Source organism: Oreochromis niloticus, unplaced genomic scaffold (genome assembly GCF_001858045.2).
Source record: "Oreochromis niloticus isolate F11D_XX unplaced genomic scaffold, O_niloticus_UMD_NMBU tig00008706_pilon, whole genome shotgun sequence".
Taxonomy (NCBI): domain Eukaryota; kingdom Metazoa; phylum Chordata; class Actinopteri; order Cichliformes; family Cichlidae; genus Oreochromis; species Oreochromis niloticus.
This window is the reverse complement of record NW_020329377.1, coordinates 6,233-16,473: the sequence shown is the minus strand read 5'-3', so window position 1 is coordinate 16,473 and position 10,241 is coordinate 6,233. Positions and strand designations below refer to the sequence as shown.

Sequence of the window (10,241 nt, the reverse complement as noted above, 5' to 3'; positions counted from 1 at the left end):
CCTTTCAAGTCTTTTTTTTAAAAACAATGTTGCAGTTATATGTTAGGTGTAAATAATAGACCATGTGTTCTTTTTTTAAAATCTGTATTAATCTCATCACCTGATGAAACAAGTAACTTACAAAATATGCACAAACTAATTCTGAAATTGCACCTTGCACAGCTCAATTAAACTTTACATTCAGCGAAAAATGCAAAAGCAGAACTTCCTGTTGAAACAAAAACTGCTGAGATTTCCTTATGTACAAAACAAAACATTTCCTTATGTACAAAACAAATATATATATATATATATGTATATGAACAATGAACAAGAATGTGCACTTTAAGTTATTTCAGTTAACTATTAACTATTCTGCATTGCATTTGCAAAAGACCAAATTGGCCAAAAGTCTGTCAGTCATTTGTGCACGATGAGGCCGTAGAATGATGCCACCATAGCTGAAAACTCGCTCCACAGGAGCACTACATGCAGGTACTGCTAAAACTCTGGTGGCCACATGAAACAGAGAAGGAAGAGTCTGCATTTCATTGCCCAGAACAAGAGGGCGCTCTGTCCATCAGCAATATCCAGGTAGTGACTTAGCTGTAGAGCTGGACTCTTCCCCACATCCTTCTTCTGCCTCTTACAGTAAGCAGCAAAGAGTCCTCCATCTTCAGAGTCCTCTTGATGTTCCTCACCAGGAGTCACAGGTTGCTCTGACTTTGCAGGATCTGCCGCATCTTGCAGGATCAGATCTGGCAAAACAAATTAACAACAGCAAAAGAGCCTTTATTACAATTTTAGAAAAAAAAAATACAGAAAAATATAAACTATATTCAATCTTTACCTTTAACTTTTTGTGTCACCTCTGCCTTTATGTCACAACTGCCCAACACATGGTGTTCCACCCACAACAGAGAAAATGCTGGATCCAAAGCAGCTGCTTTAAGGTACACTGGATCTGAAAAGGGGGCAGTGATCCCATCTTCTGCTCTAGCCATTCGCACACTGATAAAGATTCCAAGAAATCTTTTGTTCAAAGATGCTTGGAGGCTCCTGACCAGACCATTCAGGAAACGGACTTGAGGCTTCAGTTTCTCAAGGTGGTGATTGAGGGACAGCACACATGGAACAACAGCACTAATCGTGACTATTTTCTCACCTTGTGTCAAATCTGTTGCTTCTCCAAAAGGCTTCAATATGTCCACCATCTCCTTCAACAGGTTCCACTCTCGTGTTGTGAATAATAACTCCTTGTGCCCAGCCATTTCAAGAACAGCACAGAGTTTTAGATGTTCACATTGGAGAACTGCCTTCACTTGTCTCAGTCTTGAATTCCATCTTGTGATTACAGCAGCAGGGATCGCTTTCTGTTCACCAAATTCAGCTTCAAACACATCTTTGAATGTTGTGCTTGTGTGCAGTAGAGAGCTGAGCTTAGATAACTTTGAAAGTGAAGGAGATGCCACTTTGGTCTCTGACAAACCATCTTTCACCACCAGCTGAAGTGTGTGCGCAAAACACTGCAGGCGCTGTGTCTTTGCCATAGCAGCACCTACTGTTTCCTGATCTTCCAAGGTTAAGTCGTGCCAGAGCTCTGGGTCGTCAAGATGATCACCATCATCATCATCATGTTCCTCACCTTGCTCAATGGGGAAGCACACAGTGAATGCTTTCCGCATATTGGCAGCATTGTCACTAATAATATAGTCTAGTTTATCTTTGATGTTGTATTCGTCACATATAGCTTCAAATTTCTCACAGATTCTTTCACCAGTGTGTAATCCTTTGAAGCGGTCAAAGGCCAGCAGTTTGGATTTTAGCTGCATCCTCTCTGTCTCTCTCTGTATCCAGTGCACAGTGATACCAAGGAAACCCCTCATCCTTCGGTCTGACCAAATGTCCACAGTGACTGAAACATGATCAGTCTCGCTCAACTGAGTTTTTAACATTGAACGTTTCTCAGCAGCGAGGTTCTCTGTTTTTGATATAATTGTTCTGCGACATACCGGGCTGTATTTTCTGTCAACTACCGTCAGAAAGTGCCGAAAATTCTTGTTTTCCACAATAGAAAGGGGCAGGTTGCAACCAATAATCAAGTCACTTAATAATGCATTCATGATAGCTTTCTGCTGTGGATGAGTCATGCTGTACTGTCCGGTACAAGTGTCCATAAACTGTGATATGGAAGGCTGTTGAGGTTCATTTGTGATCCTCTTTTTCATCTGGTATTCTTCAAATCTGATAGAGGTAAGCATATTAGACTCATGTCAGAAATTCCATTACAGCCATTCATGAATTGCATTTGACTTTAAGTTGATCCTAATAATCCTAAATAACTGTTAACACTTAAACCCTCATAGTTTTCAGACAATAAAAAATATAAATGAAAAATATATAAACAATATTTATTAAAACACTTTTCTCAAAACTCTGCATACAGTTCTAATAAGCAATGTTTAGCATCCCTGTTAAGAATAACTGACCTTTGCAAATAAACAACAGCTAATAACATAAGTATTTTATTTGATGTATTGACATAAATGACAGAAGAAAAAGGCCATATATAGCAGGACTACTCAATTACACACTAAGGTGGGCCAGATTTTCTAACCAAAAATTTTTTTCCCTGGCTCAGACATGCAAAAGTTAAACACGACCATATGTTACCGGCACCAAACCTAGGGGAATCTAGACCGGCAGCAAGCGGCACACAGGCTAGAGAGCACTGCGTAGCCAAACATGAGCAAACTGTTGATTAATAGAGAGGACACCAAAGTTAGCGTCTTGCTCAGGCCGGAGCTCATTTATTTCTGAGCTGCGCGTGCACAGAGCCTATAGCTAGAGTCTCTCTGGTAGTTCCACGGCAATGCAAGACCACCATCCACTGGCATAATGAAATATAACCATGGTCTGGCAACACATAACAATGTCAAAATAATTCACAATAATAAACAAAAAATAAGGGGGTAATTGGTTTTCTTACAAAAATAAACATGTAGCTCTACGGGGTTAATGATGAGGAGGAGACGGAGAGAAACTCTCTTCCCTGAGTACAGCTACAGAACCCACTTTCTGAAACGGACCCTGCTCACCATTCACCGACAATTGTGAGCTAACAAGTTGCATGTTATTCTTGGATGTGCTTGTAGGACCGGATTTAAAATAGCATGACAAACATATCATACCTGTTAAAGCCAAACAGTATCATCAACGTAGCCCGGAGAACATTTGCTAATAAGATGCAGTTAGCTAAGTCAGCTGTCTCATCGTAGCAAAAAAAGGCAGCACCTACCGTTCTTTATGCAACTTCAAATGTCGGACAAAGTTGGAAGTTGTTCCATCTCCGTCTGTGATTCTCTTCTTGCATGTTTTGCATGTTGCATTTCGTTTTTTTTCGACTACTTCGTAGTTTATGTACCCGAAAGAAATTACTCTTGGGAGCATTTTTGGCTCGAGCGTTTTTATATGTTTTTTTTTAAAATCTGGTTCATTTGATTGGCTGTGCTACAGCCCATGCTCACGTACATACGGAGTGTGGTAAGAATGAATGAATGAATAAAGTGAATTAATGGTCCGCACTTTTTATATAATATGTATGTTAAATTTTAGATTTGGGTAAAATATCAAGTCTTTTCAAGTAAACAGGTTCAAGTCCAATTCAAGTCCCAAGTCACTGGTGTAAAAGTCCAAGTCAAGTCACAAGTCTTACAACCTTTTTTCAAGTCAAGTCTAAAGTCATAAAATTAATGACTCGAGTCTGACTCGAGTCCAAGTCATGTGACTCGAGTCCACACCTCTGATTTATAGCCAGGGGAATGGCCCATATGCTGTAAGAACGGCATTGGGTTGGGTCATAAATGGGCCCATGGAGGATGGGAAAAACAACTTGGACAGCGAGCACCCACCAACAGTTGTAAATAGGATATCTGTTTGTAAGCTGGAGGAAATGTTGAAAAGTCAATATAACTATGACTTTAATGAAAAGGTTACAGAGGAAAAGGGTTTGTCAAGGGAAGACCTTAAGTTCATGAAGATCATGGAAAAATCTGCAACAATGGAAGATGGACACTACTGTTTGAAGTTACCTTTTAAAAAGGATAACATAAAGATGCCAAACAATTTCTCCATAGTTAAACAAAGATTGCAAAGTCTAAAACGAAAACTCCTCAACAATGAACGGTTGCATAAAGAATATAAAAGCTTTATGGACGAGATGATAAGTAATGGATATGCAGAGCAAATACCTTCACAGCAGCTGTCTTGCGAAAATGGTCAGAAGTGGTACATTCCTCATCACGCAGTCTACCATCCCAGAAAACGATCTATAAGAATTGTATTTGACTGTGGGGCATCATTCCAGGGGACATCATTAAACAAGCAGCTCTTACAGGGTCCTAATCTCACAAGTACATTGCTTGGGGTTTTGCTTAGATTTCGACAGGATCGAGTCGCATTTATGGGTGACATAAAGGCAATGTTTTATCAAGTTAAAGTTGCCAAAGAGGACAGAGACTTTCTGCGTTTTTTGTGGTGGCCAGATGGAGATCTGAGCAAGGACATAATTGAGTTTCGCATGACTGTTCATCTGTTCGGTGCAGTATCTTCCCCGAGCTGTGCCAGTTTCACTTTGAGAAAAACGGCTGAGGACAACCAAACTGAATTCCTAGACAAGGTATGTGAAACAATAAAAGAGAACTTCTATGTGGACGACTGTTTAAAGAGTGTGGCCTCCACCTCAGATGCTGTTGATTTGGTCAAAGATCTTTCATCACTTTGTCAGAGGGGAGGATTTACACCGACCAAGTGGGTTAGTAACAATCGCACCCTGTTGCAAAGTATCTCAGAGGAGCAAAGGGCTAAAGAATTAAATCTTGACAGAGACAAACTTCCGGTGGAAAGAGCTCTGGATATGTATCTGAAGAGAAGATGGGAACAGGCTCAGTACAGCTCAGATCTTTTTTGGAAACGATGGATACTCGAATACCTGCCTTTGTTACAGGAGAGACAAAAATGGAACCAAAAGAAGAAGAATCTAAAACCTGGAGATATAGTCATTATAATGGATTCCTCTGCACTGCGTGGTTCCTGGCTACTTGGAAGAGTTCAGGAAACCATTCATGACAAAAATGGACTTGTAAGATCTGTACGTTTAAAAACAAAGACTAATATTCTAGAAAGACCTGTAACTAAACTTTGCTTGTTACATGAGACTGTAATCTAAAAGTGTTTAAGTGCTCTATTACTTATGTTTATTCATCTGAATGTATACGTCTAAAGTAGACTGTATTAGTGGCTCCTTATTTTCTTTGTGATTAGAATTGCCATGTCTGAAGCCATTGGAATTAGGGGCCGGGGTGTAGGAGCCATTTTGGGTTAATACCTTATGTGGCCGCTAGAGGTCACCTTTTTCTGTTTTGTTGATGTAAAGGTATTTAAGGTAGACGCACGTAATCGGCGTCAGGTGTGTCGTTAATTGTACGAAGGCAAACAGTTTGTGACCGCTGCGCTGTTATGTCAAGATGATATTGGAATAAAGAACAAAAAGGACAAGATAAGTACTGCTGGAGTTATTGGACTGTTTACTTAATTCATACATACCAGTGACATCGCGTCACCCCCCGGTTAACGACCACCTCAGTGGCTTCAAGCGTAGGCTTAGCCTCTACATTATCATTACTTTTCCTAAAACACTCATTCGCTTCCTCTTCTTAGAGTTTAACTCGTCTGTTTCTCTCTGTGAGCTGTCTTGACACACCACAGGCACACATATTTCCTGTTTCTGCAGACTAATCGAACTCTTTTGTTTATCTTTGTATTCATAGTCTATAAACCCTCTTTAATTCTACTAAATCTTGATCTAAAACCAACACCTTTATGTCACGCTCACACTTCTAAATAGAGCCCTTTCAGACATCGGGAATCATCACACACACTGCCTTTTCTCTCAAACTTCCACTTGTTCCCTCACTCTACTATGAACCTTTGTAGTGTTATTATTACTTATTTTTTTATTTTTGTGCAGATCACACCCAATCACTCAAAACCTACTACTCACAGCATTCACTCAGTCAAAATCACTCAAAATATGCTTCCATACGAGTATTTCAGACATGCTTTTCAAGATATATAGAGGTCACTCACTGTACATCCACAGTAATGAATTCAAACTCTATTTATACAATTGTAGTGAGCAAAACCAGCATCTCCATGCGCGTCACCGCTCCTCATTAGCTTGGTAGTGTCCACATATTTATTTAATTCAGCTTCTCAATCTTGTAGCTTGATTTAGACTACTTTTAACAATCATTCACCTCATATCATACCTGACTGAGGTGCCTCTTCTTATTAATAGTATGTCATTATTAATGTTATCATTGTATTGTTTTTCCTTTTTATAACAGCAAGAGTATATACAATACACTACTTTACTACTAATATACAATAGTATATTAGTTTATATTTTATTATGTATCCATCACGGGTCTGTGTGAATCTGCAGCTTCACACCTTCCCAAGCTGGAGACATTTTCCTTGGCTGAACAATGACACAGCCGTAATATACCTTATGCATTTCTCTTTTTATTTGATATATTTTCGTGTGAATCACCCGGTTTCATGCATGGTTGTCTTCCCCATTTTGTTTCATTTGTACCAATTTACAGGTTGTTATCCTTCCTATTATCTCCTATTATCATGCTTATCACTAGATAAGCTCTGCTTTAATTTAAGTTAACCTTAATTTAACCTTTTGTTTATTCCACTTCATTCCACTTTCCATGCTTTAAAATATTACAACTCTTGTGTACGCTTTGTTTTCTTTTTAGCTTCCTTTTCAGTATTTATTTCTGCTTGGAGGGTTTCTTATAATTTAGTCAATGCATTTTCCCTCCCACGTGGGACATTTAGGTTTTCTTTGGATTTCTCCATCTATATGCACTAATTTGTCCGGCACCTGGACATTTCTTTTCTAACCACTGCTCGTCAGCAGTGAGTTACCCATTTTAATCCTCTTAATTTTAATACTTTACAACTACACAACTGCGGCACCTTCTCTGGCACGAGAATCGAGAGAGGTAGTTGACACGGCCTTCTACTTTCAAGCTATTCTTGAAAGTGGTGTCAGCTTTACGTGATGAAACACGACCTTTTTCTCTCTTTTCACCAGTACTTGGGTGGCCAACAGTAAACAAAATAGTGGAATAGTTCAGCCTCCTTATTGTGCTGTAAAATCAACTTATTCCACCAACAAAAATAAAACAACAACAATACCTTTTCAACGCGTACTACGTCTTACGGACCAGGTTTATCTAAAAAAGCTTCCAGCCCCTTTCCGGGCGAGCGTTTACTTCTAGAAACCCTTCTAAAATAGCTTCCAGCCCCTTTTTCAGGCGAGCGTTTACTTTTAGGAATGCTACCAACCACTCTGGGCGAGCCTAGACGTTTTACGCGAGGTGTCTGAGTGTTAATATTCACCTGGTTGCTGATTCACTGCCGGTCTCTCAGGTTTACCTCATCGACCCCCACCGCCGTCGACCACTTTTAAAAACGCTGGCCAGAACCCGAATTCACGTCTCTGGACTTTATCCTGTACCTGGACAGGAGCTGTCGACAGACTTCAGCGCGGGCTTCTCACGACGTCAGGACTCGATGAGGTTTTCCTGTGGGGTCACACAAAAGTGCTGTGTCCCATCCAGCTCGAAGGACCAAGAAATGTTGGTGGAATAAGTTGATTTTACAGCACAATAAGGAGGCTGAACTATTCCACTGTTTTGTTTGCTGTTGGCCACCCAAGTACTGGTGAAAAGAGAGAAACAGGTCATGTTTCATCACGTAAAGCTGACACCGCTTTCAAGAATAGCTTGAAAGTAGAAGGCCGTGTCAACTACCTCTCTCGATTCTCGTGCCAGAGAAGGTGCCGCAGTTGTGTAGTTGTAAAGTATTAAAATTAAAAGGATTAAAATGGGTAACGAAGCTTCAAAACTCACTGCTGACGAGCAGTGGTTAGAGAAAAAATGTCCAGGCGCTGGACAAATTAGTGCATGTAGATGGAGAAATCCTAAGAACACAAAATGTCCCACTTGGGAAGGTAAATGTAGCCCATCAGCATTAACACAACTGAGGGAAGCTCTTTTGAAAGAAATAGCAGAAACAAAAAACCTAAAAAAGAAAGGGAAACGTTCGCAAGAATTACAATATTTCAAGGCCTGGAAGGTAGAAGCAGCTAGGCGAGAGGAAAACAAAAAGAAAAGACAAGAGAAAAAAGATAAAAAGTCAGAAAAACAGAACATAACCGCCAGTTTAGTAAAACCAGAAGACGAGACACCGTGCGGTGCTCGCAATATGTGTATTAATCCACCACCATATGCGCCGCCACCTCCCACATCTGCAGCCACAGCTGCAGCACCTCCCACATCTGCAGCCACAGCCGCAGCATCTCCCACATCTGCAGCCACAGCCGCAGCATCTCCCACATCTGCAGCCACAGCTGCAGCACCACCCATTAAACACTCACCCATATCAGGAAGAACTAGGTCACATACACATCAACATCCTTATGTGAAAGCACAGACAATGCTAAACAAACTTTCACTCAAAAATAGCCCACAAGAAGAAATAGGAGACACAGTCGATCCGCCAGCCACTGGTATCTACCCATTGGTAGCAGTGGCTAACCCTAGATTTGGCCTAATAATAGGGCCAGAAGGACAGGAAGAGCAAGATGACCGCCCAAACATACATGTTTTTCGTCCGTGGTCACAAACGGACAGACAAAATGTCCTGAAAGACGTTCCTCCACTGAATGAAGGTTTTATACCATGGAGGGATGCTGTAGAACTGATCAGGAGGCAATGGTATTTAAACGGTCATGAAATGCTTCAAGTAATGCAAGATTTATTAGGTTTAAAGATGGGAACAGTTAGAGGAGATTATATCGGCTCAAACGCCGGGGTGTAGCATATGCACCAGGAAGCACCGACCTAATCAATGACCTAACAAATTTATATGAGAGAATTAGAGTACGGTTGGCCCCAAGGGCTGACTATGGAAAAATAGGAGAGGTAAAGCAAAAAGAAGCCAAAACAGCTTCTGATTTTCTGGACCGGCTACGCCCGGTTTTTAGACAGCATTCAGGCCTAGATTATGAAGAAGCCCCAGAGAGACCATACCAACAGCAACTAAAGAACGCATTCTTAAACGGTCTCCTTCCCCCAGTTAGAGCCCATGCTGTATAGAGACGCTAGATGAGGAAACAAAACCGCGCGCTGACCTTCACAGCACCCCACAGGCTGGTTTCATTAATGTCTTTGTAGACGGTTCAGCGTCCAAAAATAGCCTTGAGCGGAACTGTGTGGGTTATGCGGTAACCACAGTAGACACAGTTTTAGAAGCAAAAGCACTAACTTCCTCACACTCTGCACAGAGTGCAGAACTCACGGCCGTCATACGTGCCTGTCAACTGCATGAAGACCGAGACATAAACATATACACTGACAGCCAGTATGTCTTTGCTGCTGTGCATCATTTTGCAAAAATCTGGCAGAATAGGGGATGGTTACCTCTACTGGCAACCCAGTGCAACATGGAAATCTTTTAAAGGCACTGTTGGAAGTGATAATATTGCCGAAACAGTTAGCATTATGTAAATGTGCTGCACACCAGAAAGACAACTCAGAGGTCACTAAAGGCAATAACTTTGCAGATCAAGCAGCAAAAGCAGCAGCACAGCAGCACAACAAACTATAGACACATTAATGTCTGACTCCTCAATGCAAATACCACTTGATGTGCTTATAAACGAACAGAAAGCCGCACCAACTAGAGAACAAAAGAAGTGGTTAAAATGTGGAGCACGGCTAGAAAATGATTTGATGACTTGTAATGGCAAACCAATACTACCAAAATCCCTACACAAAACAGCAGCATTAGTGGCACACGGTTCTACTCATGTGTCGACAGGAGGAATGGTAGGTATACTCTCTAAACACTTCTACACCCAAGATTTCGAAACCTCAGCAAAAGTATTTGTCAGAACATGCATGATCTGTCAAAAACATAATGCACAGGGAAACCTCAGACCGAGAAGAGGTAATTTTCCCACACCACCTCATCCTTTTCATACAATCCACATGGATTTTATTGAGCTAAATGAATGCCAAGGCTCAAAATGCGCTCTAGTGATCATAGACGTATTCTCAAAACGGCCAGAAATCTATCCAGTAAAAAAAGCAGACGCCATCTCAGTAGCAAAATGTTTA

The 10,241-nt window shown here is 40.9% G+C and overlaps 1 protein-coding gene across 2 annotated transcripts; it reads right to left on the bottom strand.

The window, feature by feature from the left end:
* Positions 1–313: 313 nt before the first annotated feature.
* Positions 314–1,304, bottom strand: LOC112845750 (uncharacterized). Of its 2 annotated transcripts, none has more exons than XM_025905107.1 (2): positions 830–1,304; positions 314–737 (listed from the first exon to the last, which is right to left on the bottom strand). In XM_025905107.1, exons 1-2 carry the CDS (start codon positions 1,248–1,250, stop codon positions 481–483), a joined length of 678 nt encoding a protein of 225 aa, XP_025760892.1. In that variant the 5' UTR covers positions 1,251–1,304; the 3' UTR covers positions 314–480. The 2 variants fall into 2 exon arrangements, with proteins under 2 accessions (XP_025760892.1, XP_025760893.1); XM_025905108.1 differs by having other exon boundaries at positions 1,145–1,304.
* Between the last annotated feature and the right edge of the window lie 8,937 nt (positions 1,305–10,241).